General features: G+C 40.8%; 1 protein-coding gene across 1 annotated transcript in view; it reads left to right on the plus strand.

Annotated features, from left to right (window-relative positions):
* The window catches only part of LOC136866594 (transforming growth factor-beta-induced protein ig-h3), a 370,348-nt gene that overhangs the window by 211,228 nt on the left and 142,768 nt on the right, over positions 1–16,352 (plus strand). The window contains exons 3-5 of the mRNA XM_067143703.2: positions 5,760–5,824; positions 7,608–7,753; positions 11,700–11,876. Coding sequence (XP_066999804.1) covers positions 5,760–5,824; positions 7,608–7,753; positions 11,700–11,876 — 388 coding nt within the window. The remainder of the gene's footprint in view (positions 1–5,759; positions 5,825–7,607; positions 7,754–11,699; positions 11,877–16,352) is intronic.

The following is a 16,352-nucleotide window of genomic DNA, read 5'->3' on the forward strand; positions in this document are numbered from 1 at the left end:
CCTTGAGGTCGTATAATATAATATTCATTATGCTGACTTTACGTAAACTAGTCACTTGGATTTAACTGTCAAGAACTACAATCTTCAACGAAAAATGTTTTTCATTGGGGATTTTAACTTGAAATCTTACTGTGCGTCACACAATGCTCATCTCGAACCAACCTTCACTCGGTCAGCTGTGCCGGATTGTAAGCGGAATATACTACAGCCTGCCTCAGAAATACCACATTTAATATACAGCCTGTCTCAAAAATTCATTCTCATCAGCAAATATAGCCTGTCTTAAAAGTGCATTCTCATCGCCTCTCACGGCGGTATTACACACGAAATACAGGATTCCTCTGCCTTCAACATCTATAAAACTCTTATCTCAACATATCATTTCGACACAATCCCTTTTCTTCTGTTCCAAGACTTTTCAAACCTCAATCCTCTCGTGACAAACAACTTTTATAAAAATTCTTTTTCATTTATTTTTACTACAACTTTCGGACCTCAGGAATACAACAACACACCGTGATTTTCCATATCACCGACATACACGATGTCACAAAATTTAACTTCCCATGAATAAATATAACTTTATCAGACTTCACTGGATTTCGAGACACACGCAAACCTTATTGAACATAACTGTTAAATACACTTTTAACATAGAAAATGTTTATCCCGCGGTAATTATTATTATTATTATGATTATGATTATTATTATTATTATTTCGATAAACATTTTCTGAATTCATACGATATTCGAAATTAAGGCATTCACGACTACATGATCGTCATCACCTTCCTAATTTTACCCAATTTGAACAATATCTCAAAGAATATTAGCACATTACTTAAACTTCGCATTTTATAGTTTCTCGACGTGAATTTTACAGCCTTGAAGAGTTTCACACGATGACCAGAAATGGAAATCCTTCGCCTGATCATTATTAAATATATAATTCCGACACACGCACTGAACATTTATTGGGACAAACTAATTCTAACTACAACATTGATACAAAGGTATTTACAGACCTGCGATCGTAGTCATCATCCTGGATTCTGGCTGCATTTAGCCAGATAACCTCGTACTTAGTCTTCCATGGCTACATTTGACATCATATTCATATATATATATTGCACCCGTCCCTACGCATAATGGCTCCGGCATGATATCTACAGGGCGTTAACGGGTTGGAATAAAACAAAATAGGCGCTTAACTAGACTTAGCTTAAAGGCATACAGGGTAGGAGACGGATCATACCTAATTACAATGAGAACACATTCGGGTTAAAGTTTAGATTAATACAAGTGGTTTATTAGGCCTTAATGATGATGATGGTAATGACGCATTTATATACAAATGAATTACATGGATTATTATCAATTGTTGTTGTTTGTTATCGACTTTTAGTCGTATGTGATGGATCCGAGTATTATCTATCGCAGAGCGATCCATTATGACGAGATTCGAACGGAAAAACACTTATCATAGACACTGAGGCTATGTGATATCATTGACCAATAGGATTAACATGCATGCAACGAGTCTGAGCAATCCCTATACTAAACACACAACTATTCCCCAACGAAGTACCAAGAAGGAACTCATAAAAATGTGGAACAAACGCCCGGGTTTGAACCGACCCTCACTTGTATACAATTCACCACCCCGATGGTCAGCACCATCGGCAACTCAATTATAGTCACAACAAGATACATAAACACTTAGAGAACACAAATTATATACAGTAAACACGTGAGACATCCAGCCTTCGGTTGAGCATTGGGGTACCAATGCCGCTGTCGGGAACTGAACTGACACCCCTTTGGATGGAAGTGGGACTCTGAAAACCCTAAGCTACATTATACTCAAGTGAGTAATGACAGTAAACTAACAAGTACTGGTAACAATCGCCGTGTCATTTATTAGCGACTACATCATTCTGGCGTGTTGAATATTTCCATTATTAGGCGACTCTTCCGGCCCTCGTTCTCTTTAACTCAAGGCTCCCCCTTCTACGAGCGGACGAGCATACAAAAAAAACCAACACTTCTCCTCACTAGGTCAACTGCCCCAACCCCTGCACGGCGGGTGGTCAATGGCCTCGGCCTTCACAGGCATAACGCCCTTTCTTAACAAAACACCCCATCTCGGGGATCGTTCACTAATAAACTGAGCTTCATTGTTCATTAAGTAAATTACATCGGCTCTCAATACTTCACTTCAATTCAACACACACATTCGTTTACAATATCATGATCCCGCGACGCGACACCGGTTTCTATGATACCAATACTTGCATGATTACCATAATTACAATTTATTATTATTATTATTATTATTATTATTATTATTATTATTATTATTATTATTGGGTTCATCATTACACTATCTCCCTACACGACTTACCTGGAAATTAGACCATACTGCGTGATCATAATTAACTTCCTCGTAATAACGGTGTAATTAATCCATATCTAAATTGTGATTTCTGATAAAATCGTCACACGGTAATACAATTATGAATTAAATATTCCTCAATTTGCACTTAAATTGTGATAAGCTTGCCAATTAAAATTGTACAATTCCTATCTAAATATATGTCAGTGGAGGCCTGTGGTGTCAGTTCCGAAGTCATATCTCGTAGTTCTGGGTGCTCACGAAATAAAATTACACTACTTACCAGCCATGCATTATCAACGCTGGACTAACTACAGCCTAACTTGAATTACTCTGAATTACTAAAAATTGGTTTCCTGACGCATCAATAATTACAAGTTTCCCCAAATAAAATGATTAAATCAATCTACTACTGCTTGCAAACTTATCGTATTACTCCTTTATTTACAATTGATTGCTCAGACGTGTTACTAATTAAATAAAGTAAATAGAAGCTACGTGTATCATGGTAGCACATCTACATTACTGAAGTTACAATCTCTAACATTATAGCGTCAGGTAATGACAATTGTTCCCCGCCCAATCTGATCACGTCATATTAAATATGATTAATACTCATCTCCATCACTTGATGACCCGTTGTCAGCTCAGGAAGTCCATTGCTGGTTTAGTGCTGACCCATAGGCACCAAAGCAGTTACTGGAGGCACCATTCTTCTTTCCAACCGGGAGTCCATTGTTCTAGGTTGACGAAACCGCTGGCAGTATTCCTGAGGCAGACAATACGTCACTATTTATTCCAAGATTTGTTTAGTTACATTCAGTGTGAACGTCCAGCCACGATATCGGACCTCACTCCGCAATCCGCGGTTCAGTATCGGATTCCGCGTACCTTTGTTACTACTCGACACAGTAGCGCCGTAGTAATAATAATAATATTATTACAAATTATATTTAATGTTCGCGACACGTCCCTGATCTTTAAAGTTTAAACACTAGCATCGCGTCTATCCAATCTCTGCAATATTTACGCACAGTACACGATTTCACTTGTAAATTAAATTTAAATTCACTCAAACAAAAGATCGCTGGAAGCTCGACTGCACATAGCTTCGCCGCCTGTAAGCCACGAGTCCCGACTGACTCTTGTCCCTTCCTGCAGTAGTTTTTACTAGGGAGCGATACCCCTTCCACAAATTTGCGTAGCGCCTATTCCCGGCGTACTCGAGGTATAATAGTACGGGTAGTCGGTGACCAGTATCTAGTTGGTGCGATTGAGACATAACCACTCAATTATCCTTCGGTGAATCTCTTTAAATTAATTAAAATATGTTCTGCTTCCCCTACCACACGGGGTGAAGTCCCTCCGTCGAGGACGTGTCATGAGACTAACCAGATGGCCCCAGTACTTTTCCACGCAGAAACAACACAGTATTCTTTCTTCGGCTGAAAGTTATCACGGAAGAAGACATTAAACACTCTAAATAAATGTCCCAGTAACATTCATCCCTTTTAAATCGGGAGACGACCCCCTAATATGAGTTTTATTAATTTTCTGGATCGTAGGTAATTAAGTTGGCCAGTCCGATTCCAAGATGGCTCCTATATTCCGTTTCGAAAAAATTAGTTTCCCCTCATTCTGTGAGCCTTGAGGAGGGATTTCTTCTCTCGAGTGATGTCACAGGGAATCCCCATTCATAACCCCTCCCGGGTCTAAGTTGGCTCGGCTTCATCTCCGGGGCCCCGCTACACAAAGGATAATACTGCGCAATAAGTCGCAGACAAAGAAATCTCGTAGAATAATTTTAAGATACACAATTTATCTATCTCAATGGTATGAATATTAATTAGTTTCGGTATGACCTCTATTAATGATATGAATATTAATCATTTTCAGCGTTCTTTCCCTTTAATAGCGTTGCGTGCGTAATTACGGAGATCGATATCAACCTAAGGTCCTTGGATCATGCCCCTGTCGGGTTCAATATATACAACTTAAACTATAGCTTTTACACTTGGTGTCGATTAACACCGCAAATACCGCAAATACATGCGACGAGCACGCCTCTCAATGGCGACTGCCACAGTTTTCCCAGGAACCTGCTGTCGTTTACACTACTGCTAGCCAGGTGTTCCAAACAGATAAGAAAATCAGACCTCGCGGCCAGCCTCCAGACTTCACTTTTGACAAATATTAAACGCACATGATTGTAATACAGGGAGAAACTCAGTCACGTATTTTAACCAACTACCTAAACCTTCAAAGTTATCATCGACGGCAGTTCAGGAAATTTTCCATTGCCTTCTACTTTAATATTCTACTTGAACCATTGACCGGAATTGTTAATAATGTTTACAGATCTTTTCACATGGTTATGAGCGTACTTAGGGGTTTAGTAAGGATGTAAAGGAGAGAGCATGTGAGTCACTGGTAAGACCCTAATTACAATTTGTTTTCAGTTTAATGGTCCCTCACTAGAAATACCTGATTGAAGAACTAGAAAGAATGCAAAGAAGAGCAGCTTGGTTTGCTCTGGCTAACTTCGGACAAAAGAGTAGCGTTAGGAAGACTTATCATGGATTAGAAGAATAATCTTGAGCGGAGCTTTTAAAAGTAGGAAAGGCCATAATATGAAGATAAAGCTGAAAATCAAGAGCGCAAATTAAGGAAAATTTTCTTTTACGGGAAGGGGAGTTAGGGATTGGAATAACTTACTAAGGGAGATATTCAACAAATATCAAAATTCTTTGAAATTATTTATAAATGGCTAGGTAAACAACAGATAGGAAATCTGCCATCTGGGCGACTGCCCTAAATGCACATCAATAGGGATTCATTGTTTGATTGGTTCATTGAATTATGGATCCGCAAGTCGTTAGTTCGTGAATTGTCTGACTTCCAACTATGACCTTAGTGTATCCGAATATGGTTATTTTGATACGCTTTGTTGCCTTTCTTTACATTCAGTGGTAAAATTGGCCACGCTGTCTGAATATAACCCTCTGATCGTCCCCGTACAGAGTTCCCAACAAGTTCCCACATTTCTCATGCAGTTCATATAGTTTGACAGGTTCGCATTTCACTTGCAGAGGGTTCATGCAGTGCCACCGTCTGTTAACTCAAAAGTTAACCATTTCGAGGCTCGTAGTGATATGACCTTTTTTCTTTCCTACATATAAGGAATCTATTCCCGAAGGTTGCCCTATATAAATAACATTGTGATTTTGTCTGTACAGTTTACTTTGTTCTTTTGTCCGAATAGGTCTACAAAAGATAAACGAATGTGCCTGTTTGTTACGACTGTTGTGGACAGACTAAGTCTAGTTTATAATATTTAATTAATCCTTGTATCTCTTTTGGCAGGGTAATCCGGTACGAGTGCTGTGAGGGGTTCCAGCAAGTACCTGGACAACAGGGTTGCACCGGGGGTGAGTATCTTGTAGTAAGCATCATCTGCTTCAGAAAGCCATTGTCTGCTAATGAATCGATTTTCAACACAGAATTGACAAAATAATCAACATTTTTCTATGGTTAGTATACAGGAGGTTTGGGACATAATTAAAAGTAACATTACAGAAGGTCGAGATCAATGTGAGTAGTTCTTGATTATTTTAAAATTTAACGAATGATTTTTCCAAGGGACGAGGTTCAAGTAGAGTGCGATGTTTGTGAGGTAGGTAGTAGCTTCCTTTACCCCTCGTTTTATAGCACCCGCTGTACCGTCTTCACACAATATGCATGCGTAATGTATATGAAACCTTTCCTAGATCCATCGTTTCAGAAGTAGTATACATCCTTAAGTTGTACGAAAACGTCGTACGTACAAGAAGCGAGTATTTTCAGCCACTACAAAGCCGCGTAGGGTATGAAGGACCGTACTATTACAAAGAACACAAAACTGTAACTAGCTCACTGGCTGATATTCCCCATTACCACGTATGCAGCTGAGACCTGGACAATCCAACAGGCAGATAGGAGGAAAATGGAGAGCTTCGAGATGTGTGCTTACCGACGCATTCTCCGACTTTCTTGGACTGAACACCAACCTAATGTGTCCGTGCTTGAAGAACTAGGCATCCAGGCTAAGCTTCACCAGGGAATCAGCCAGGCTTATCTCTCTTGGTCAATTCTCGTTCTCTTCCACCACCGACGGTATTAGGTTTACCAGGCCTTGTCTTCTTTGGCCGATACCTTCATTCCACCTCTTTCCATCTGATTAGTGTTAATAGAGGATGGTCGGCCAGTTCTACTTCATCTCAAACCAGTAACTACGACCTCCACGATTGTCCTGTACAGTACAACCTTTAAATAACAATCATCATCACACACGCGACAGACGTATTTCTCTCCATTCTGCCAGTTATACCACATTTTACCCAGCCTTTCAATTATCGTCAATGGTAATTTTATTTGTAAAATAATTTATTTGCTGTGATATTCAAATTAATTTATCATCCTCCACAGAGCAATGCGACTTATACATTCATTTTGAATTAATTAATGAATTTATGTTTTATTAAACATATTTTAAGACCATTTTGACATAAATATGTTTCATAGCTTGCGGGTGATACCAAAATTTGCGTTATGAAATGTGGGACGGGCGATATTACCCGGCAACCGTGCAGATTGTGATGTGAAGTATTGATGGATGGCCATGACTGTGATGTAAGAGTGGCGTTAGAGTATAGATCTTGCAGGCTTTGATGTGAAGTACTAATGAATGGCCATCACTGAGAGATCCATAGAAGGCTATTTTATCAAAGAGGCACCATCTGATCATTATTTCATTAGTGCTAGTTTCATAGCCCTGAGTCAGGTTTCCCTTCTTAGGTCACTGAATCCTACACTTGCGGACTCCAAATTCCTTACAGTTATCTCTCGAAAACGATTTCTTTGATGGAAATAAATGAATAGTTATCAAATTGAGTGTTATTTATTAAAAGACAGATTTATGACCATTTGATTTTGCCACAGGGGAATTTGACACCATTCTAAAAACTATTATTTAGCCACTATATTAACTAATGCTTAATACTAATTAATTGCATTACAAAATTATTATAATTTCGGTAGGCAGAAACACGTTTTTAATTTTGCTAAAGCTGCCTAAATAGTGTTGTAGGTGTCTAAGGTTTGTTGTATTTAGTGCTTATTTGGCAGTTTTCAAAGAACCTGTTACAAGTGTAAAAGTTGATTGTTGTGTTGCAGTGAAGCCGCTGAAGAACGTGCTGGAAACGGCCCGAGATTTAGGAGCCAGTAAGTTCGTGCGCTACCTGGAGACGTCGGGCTTGGCTCCAGAGCTCACCCGCGCTGGGGCCATCACTCTCTTCGCGCCTCTAGACGAGGCCTTTGATGTAAGTAAATAAATTGTAGAACACATATATTTTCTTTAATTTACGATACAGAAAAACGCAATAGCACTTGTCAGACAATTTGAACCATGAATGCCGTAGCGCTCAAAAGTCTATTAGGTTCGTAACACGGCAAAGAAACTATCAACTGTATCTAAAATATCATGGAATGAATTCGTCTGTGGAGATTTATCTTACGTAATAATGAACGAATGTCATGTTCTCTGATCATAAACTTCAGTTCAAACACTGCCTTCCTGGGTTGTGTGTAGCTACAGACTTTGGGACAGAGGTGCTCAACTGGGCGCTCCTTGAGGCTAGCCCAGTGCGGCCGGGCTGGCGGCCAGCTTACGTCACAATGAAGCGAGAGAGCGAACACACTTGGCAGTGACTTCAGTTGTGATTACGAAGCTCTCCTCCACGGCTCAGCGAAATGTTGATTAGGTACAGTATTTAAAACAGAACGCTATAATCGGAAAAACCTTACCTTCTCAAAATATTCTAGTTTGATTTATACTGCGCTCAATATAAACAGTCCGTTTTATTTTCTTATATTTATTCACTCAAAGAAAACTGACACGTTATAATTTTTGTGTTACAATCTACAAATGTACAGGGTTTAAGCGTACAGGCTACGATTTACAATTCCTCGGATGGAAATGACAGTATTTCCATTTTTAAAAACATTCCTGTTATTCATTCAGAAAAATGTTCCAACACGTTTACTGCTTGATTTTGCAGTGTTGTACTGTTGTTTGACTTTCCCTGTTCAGTGAATTTCTGAAAACAGTATTTAGTACTTATCAGGCATCCGGTGATATTCGCTAGTCTCTATATGGGGAGGGGGTTTCATCATGAGTGAGGATTCATCCAAGATTAAAGTACAACAGCAGTTTAAATGCATGTATCAAACAGATATACAGTTTGCCTTCACATAAATAACCTAACCGATTTTATTCCCGGTAAGCGTGATTCGATTATTGGTGAGTTTATCAGATAATTTAAATCCAAACAACCACAAACCAGAGCTTATGCCCCTTAACTCCGTATTATGTTATCATAATATTAAAAATGTTTCTAAAGCACCTCTACCAGGCGGGGTTGGCCGTCTGGTTAGGCGTGCACAGCTGTGAGCTCGCATCCGGGAGATAGTGGGTTCGAACCTCACTGTCGGGAGCCCTGAAGATGGTTTTCTGTGGTTTCCCATTTTCATACCAGGAAAAAGCCGGAGCTGTACATCAATTAAGGCCATGGCCGCTTCCTTCCCATTCCTATCCAACTGTCCCCATAAGACCTATCTGTGTCGGTGCGACGTAAAGCAAATAGCAAAGAAAAAAAGAGAAAGGCACCTCTTGAAATGTAATATTGAACATTGTAATTCATTGCAAAGATATTTGAGGTTGCGGGTCTAATTCTTTATTGTATCCGGTCAAGATACGAACTGTATTTCCTCAAACGTAAATTGAAAATGGCGTGGATGTCGAGTATCGCCGCAGAGATCGAGAGTGACTGGCGCCCAGCCTTCACGGCCCGTGACGTAGCCACAACGTCACTGTGGTTGAAGAGCATGCGCTCATCCCCTGCCAGCTGTCCCCTTACAGTGCTGTGTGCCTGCGGGACGGAACGCCGCTGGTCTAGAACGTAAAAATGTTAAAATATACTCCAACATGAATGTTTCTTACTAGAACTCAGTCATACCGTTATAATTCTCCGCCCTATCGAATGGACATTTCTAAAGCATCCAGGAGACATTTTGTCACCCAGTGAAGTGGCCGCGAGTGTTAACTAACGCCCTCCGGCTTTGCATTCGGGAGGGGAGTGGGTTCGAAACCCACCGTCGCCTGACCTAGGAATGATTGTCCATGGTTTCCCATTTTCACTTCCAGACAGATACCGAGACACTTCCACCTCCTTACCCAATTTCATTCATCACCATTCATTCCATCTTCATTAGCCCCTGGCGACAGGAAGGGTATCCAGCCGTAAAAAGGGGTAGACGTACAAGGAGCCATTTTCCCCTCACACCACTTCACAACATCCACGATGATACACGCAACTCCTCTCCCTTACTTATCTACAAATGTTGTGCATATTTCTACTGTAGCCTTATATGAATATCATCTTCCTTAGAGATAGGATAATTTCTACAATATTTTTATTGTAATGATAATTTAATTTATATGACAGCACTGTACTCAAAATAAACTTTCAGCGTACTAGGTTATGGGTTCGGATTCCAATAATACGCGGTAAGCCATCTTTGTTCTGAATTTGACATCTCTTTAATATGTACTATATGGTCGCTTAACAAACAAAATCTCGTATGTCCCAATGCTCTTCCTGTCAATACATTCCTCAAGACTGGTCACGTCTCCCAGCCACATATGAATACGCAGTCCATCAGAAAAATGTTCGTTGTGTCCATTTTCCTATGTTTATGTGTAAAGGTTGAAGAACTTTAAATACATTATACTGTAGGAGTGTGTACATACTTCACGCAAACACACATTACTACTATACATTTGGGTCCATGACAGTTGAAGTCTGACATTTGAGCGGCGAAAGCAGTAACTACGATGTAAGCTGCGTTGTCATAGTTACCTTCATCTGCGCCAAGTCACCCATTCTTACCGCTGAGTGTCGGCGTAATGCAATTCAATGAACTCAGACCCGTTCCTAAGCTCGCGCTAATATTTCCGGCATTTAAGACAGAACACGTCATTGCCGATCAATATGAGATTTCATATTCATGAAACTGATAATAACCTCAGTAAATGTACATGTTAAATAGAGAATAGATCTTTACACCTAGTCACATATTTACTTACAAACAATCAACTAACAACGGCAATAATATTCAGGAAACAAACACTTAAATTATTACATAAACCAACAACAACTAACACAGCTAACACAGTTCTACTCCGAACAATATCACAAACGCGACTGAGAGCAAGCCAACCCGCGTATCGATAGCTTTTTTAAATGTGGCGTCTCTGTTATCGTTGCCATAGCAACAGACCATTTTCCAGCAGCGTTAGTCAACTTTTTCTCGACGGTGGCGCTAAACGTCAGACTCTCGTGGGCCCGACTACACAGTGAGGTACGGTAAGGTTCATGTTTGGCTGACAGGCGTGGCCAGTCTTAAGGATAACTGATACGAAGAGCACTGTGGGATACGAAGGTTTGTTTCTTAAACGACCATATTGTTACGAATAAAACTCCGCCTGTCATATTACTCTAATTTATTTCAGGATGACCAATAAATGCACACACACACACACACACACACACACACACACACACACACACACACACACACACACGTTCCGTACGCCGTCTTCAGTCCAGCCACTCTCTGCGCACTCCGACACCACAACAAGAGCTCCTTATTCAGACGTCGGTGGTGCAGCCAACACCTCCGTCGCCCTCAGCCCAGCTACCGAACTCCAACACACTGAGTCTCACGCTAACTCCACCACGGAGTCCAACACTGACTCCTACTCCAGCACCAACACTGACTGACTGTCCGCGGCTAGCCTCCCTTTTTATAGCTCGAGTGATGTGCACAAGAATATTCGCGATGTGGCCAGAGACGAATTTTCTCGTTGCATCTCCAACAAACTCACAGAGAAGCCAACTGAAGAGAACAGCACAACAGAAATGCCCTCCAGGCCGACTGTGAGCTCGCCGGTCGCCTGATTCACTAGTTCCGAAAGCGGCTACAACAGGGCTGGCAAGTAACAATATGTTCTGCACATGACCTAATGCGTTGAAAGTTCATTTCGATTTTGTATTTATTTTGTTATATTTATAAACGCTTTAATTTTTCATTAATGCATTTGTGAATTTAGTCACTTGTTCAGGCGAGTGGATCCTAAGTGTCAAACACAAAATAATGCTCTCTGCTTTAGTTTCTGAGTCAGTGGTGTGTTGTTTCTGTCAACAGGAGCTGGCCAGAGAGCAACGCCTTCGGCTGGAGAACGCCCCCAATCCAGCTCAGAATCCGTTCCTCCTGTACCATGTATCAGATCGGAAGCTTACCTCGCAACACTTCCGAGCCGACTTCTCCATTGAGACTCGCTACAACGGACATCAACTGCGTATCAACAAGTACTCCAATGGGGTGAGTGCAAGCCAGGTTTCTTTCTCACATATTGGACTTGATGTCAACGTAAACATGCCCCTAATTAATCCTTAGTAAGTTTGAGCAAGAGCCATTTCTCCTAGTTCGATATGCATAGCAGGAAACAAGAATAGGTTGTGAACTGGCTTATTTCTTTTTAAAGTAGTACTTATAGTTTATTTTATTGCCCCCATAACTTGACAGGTTAGTGAGAATTAAACTGGTTATATGGACCGGACTTTTACTTGCTCACAAGGTAATCACATACCATATAGGGATTAAGTGGGCAAGTGTTGGCTAACTTGATCTTCAGATAATGCATGCCGAGAACAACGCACTCAATTATACACAGCAGTGTGGTTATGTTGAATATGATTATAATCGAGTGTTACTTAAAATCGTAGTTTGTTTAATAGATAAACGAACACAGCTGAACTATTGACCAATACAGAGAATAATTTCGTTTTAACCTACAAATACAGTTTTAAACCAACGACTTTAATTCCCTAACGCTTATGTTGGGACTTCGGTATCCCGAGACTTTGGGAAAAGCAGACAATTCTACACCTAGAGGAATGTGGTGATGATGGTGATTATTGTTTTAAGAGGAACTACAACTAGGCAACCATCCTCTATATAACACTAATCAGAGGGGAAAAATTGAAGGGATCTGACACTTCGAAACATGAAGACATCGACCAAAGAAGGACAAGGGCCACGAAGTGCGTAAACATCAAAGACTAAATACCGTCGGGGTCGGAAAAGAACAAGAGTTGACCAAAGGAGATCGGATAGGATAGGTGAAAGTGAGGACCCTGGCCAGATTCAGCTAATGGGCCCCGTGGTCGCCAACCCACGCTCCCAGGTTGAGAGCCCTTCGGGCCCTGGTTTGTCGCCCATTACGACAGGCAAGGGATACTGTGGGTATTGTTCTAACGCCCCAGCCCACAGGAGGATTTTAAGAGGAAGTACAACTAGGCAACCATCCCCTATTAACACTAATCAAAGAGGGAAGAATGGCAGGGATCCGAAACTTCGGAAAATGAAGATATCGCCCAAACCAAGACAAGGGGCACAAAGGGCGTGAACTTAAAGACTCCCTAGGCCTGGAGAACCTGTTACCGTCGGGGTCAAGGTCAGTCGGATAGGATAGCCTGGCACGAGTAATTGGAAGAAATGGCAGGACTCAGGTAAAGGCCCCGTGATCGCCAAAGTACGCTCCCAAGTTAAGAGCCCGTGGGGACCTTTTAGTCACCTCTTACGATAGACAGGGGATACCGTGGGTGTTATTCTACTGCCCTCACCCACAGGGGGTATAGAGGAATGTGAAGTTGACAGAAAATCAATCAATATTAATTAGCCACACTCTCACTGAAACACAGTCCAGGATGAAATTTATGGGAGAGATCTCAGATGAATTTGAAATTCACATCGGTGTCACAGGCAGGGAGATGTGTTTTCCCCGATTCTTATCAATAGCGTCCCGGAAAAGGTAAGTAATAAGAGTATGGAAAGAATGACTCAAAAAGAAAGTGGCTCCATCATAAGATAAGATTAGGTTAAAAGCATAAAGGGGTTGATGCAAACTGTTTGGCCTTCGCTGATATCATAGCAGTCCTCTCTGCTAGTACAGAAACTGCCTTTAATAAATCACGCTTCAGATATCTTTTTATAAGACTAAATTTTATATATTTATTTTATTATTTCAAAAATCTCCTGAACTAATGCTCGTATTGGGACAGTACACTAAGGAGCTGGCACAGTTACAATATTAAAGAAAAATGAAATATTATTGATAATGCAGAGCTGGTAGAAGTTTATAATAATTTAAATCTAATACAATGCAATTGTCTTTTATATGTTTAGTAAACAGAACCATGTAGCCCGAAATGACACCTGATAATAAGTTCATCTAACTCATAGAGCCCACAAGTGCTTTTTAATATTTCTTTTGAATTTATTGAAATTCTGACAAGCTTTTATGGAGTCTGGAAAGGAAATAAATGCTGTTATAGAATGCACCAGCAGTTCCATATTTCACTGTATTCATTCTATGGACACATAAGTTTCCAGTTTGCCGTGTTGCATGAACGTGTGTAGATGAATTACTGGTGAGTTTGAGTTTTATTTTTCTCCGAGCCAAACTATGTTTAATTTTGAAGGGAAGTGCTACCAAAGAGTATGCAATAAATAACATAATCTTAGGAAAGCCTGACCAATATTAGAGATTCACGCACAGGGGTATTATCAGAGTAGGTAAACTTCAACAAGGTTATTAAATTAGATGAAATAATTCAGATTAATGGACTCAGGAAGCAAACAGATGAAGAGCTGGAACTCGAATACCACGTGACTAAATATACCCACAATAAGCAGAATCTCTCAAGGAAAATTAAAAACAAACACTACAACACAGTAATCGAACCAGAGAGTCTGTATGCCACAGAATGCATGTTCCGTATGAAAAATGCTGAAATAGAAGAGACAGAGGGAATAGTACTCTGACGTAATCTACCTTCAGGGAGTAGTACCCCTGTGGAAATGACATATTAGGCATCCCACTCATCGCTAGTGCATGCGGGGCACTTGTAAGTGGAAATAACGGCACTGGCGGGCCAGCAGATGTATACAGGGTGGTCGAAAACTACGTGGACCTTGCGTCAGTGTTAGAAGGTTGTTCATACTCATGAGAAATTTGAAAGAAAAATCGATATCTCGCGCCGTTTTCTTTTTATCAGCTGCTGAAGTTAAGAATCAGATCGCTTCGCGGGTGAATTCAAACGGTCTTTGCAAGGCGGTGTACAGGATTTAAGACCGGCTTGAGAGTACCAGTCGAAGAAGAGAACTTCTAAGACAGGACCACGCTACGGTGATACCCACAGTGTGATTATTGTTGATTATTTTCTCGGCATAGCTTTCAAGTCGAGCTTAACCCACTTGCAGATTGAGGAACATCTGGTTGTTAACTTCAGCAGCTGACAAAACAACGAGGGCGAGATAATTCTTTTCAACGTGGCAAACTCTCCAATACCCAGTTGGCATGTTTCCGACACCCTGTATACACTTTCGCCGCATGCACCACTTTCCTTACTGATACCCTGCTTTAACGTGCCATCCTTTGTTAAATGCTGAGGTCTGATACAAAAGAATGTCGTGCATGATGTCTGTGAAGTCTGAACAAGCAGGGCTGAGTGGTTCAGACGGTTGAGGCACTGGCAGGTTTGATCCTGGCTCAATCCGGTGGTATTTGAAGATGCTCAAATACATCAGACTCCCGTCGGTAGACTCACTGGCACGTAAAAGAACCTTCTCGAGACCAAATTCCAGCACCTGGGCGTCTTCGAAAACCGTTCAAAAGTAGGTAGTGGGGCCTGTAAACCATAACATTATTATTATTAGTGTTACATGATCCCGACGGTTGGCGTAGTTATGCAAAAGTGTCTAATCTACGTTTGGCGGTGCGGGAGGTGTTCGCCATTCACACATTTAGAAAGATATCGTAACACGGGTATTTATAAACCGTACATCTCATTACAATTATTGAAAATTCATTAAAAAAGAAAACCCTGGACCAGTGGTGCGAGTAATTAAGAAATTGTGGCAAGCGATGTGGTTTGCACTATATATAAGTTTTCATGTTTTAATAATAATATTTAGTAATGGCTCCAAAAATTTACTCTTGTTTTACATTCAAAATGTTATGATCTTCTATTTAAGACACTCACAAGTATCAAGTTTTACTAACGTTACAGTGTACCACCATCATCCGTTTTGATATTTCCATTCCTTCCAATGCCAAATACCTAAAACACATTTTGTTAGAAGAAGCAGGATATAAAATTCTTATTTTTTATTTTTACAATTTGCTTTACGTCGCACCGACACAGACAGGTGTTATGAGGATGACGGAATAGGAAACGGCTAGGAGTGGGAAGGAAGCAGCCGTTCGAACCCAATATCTCCCGAATGCAAGCCGAGAGCTATGTGCTCCAAGCGACGCGGACACTCGCTCGATTAGGATTTTGTATTAGCATCCTTTTTCCATTTTCTTGGAATGACACAAAAATAAACTGTAAATACACTAAACCAAGCGAGTTGGCTGCGAGCTTGAATTCGGGAGATGGTAGGTTCGAATCCCAGCGCCGCAGGCCCTGAAGATCATTTTCCATGGTTTCCCATTTTTACACCAGGAACATGGTAAGGCTGTACCTTAATTAAGGCCACGACCGCTTCCTTCCCAATCCTAGCACTTTCCTGTGTTTCCATCACCAAAAACCTTTGAGGTGCCAGAGCCACGTTAAACCACTAGCAAATCATAAAAAAGTATAAACCCTTACCTGGTATGAATATGCAGCCAAATGGTGTGAAAACGTCCCTGATAGGGTCGGTTGGTGCGTGAGTTTCAGTTTGCTCGGCATACTGATATTGGTTGTATGAGGAAAGCAACGAGAAACTAGCTCTCTCTTTACTTCCGTA

This window comes from Anabrus simplex, chromosome 3 (assembly GCF_040414725.1).
Source record: "Anabrus simplex isolate iqAnaSimp1 chromosome 3, ASM4041472v1, whole genome shotgun sequence".
NCBI lineage: Eukaryota > Metazoa > Arthropoda > Insecta > Orthoptera > Tettigoniidae > Anabrus > Anabrus simplex.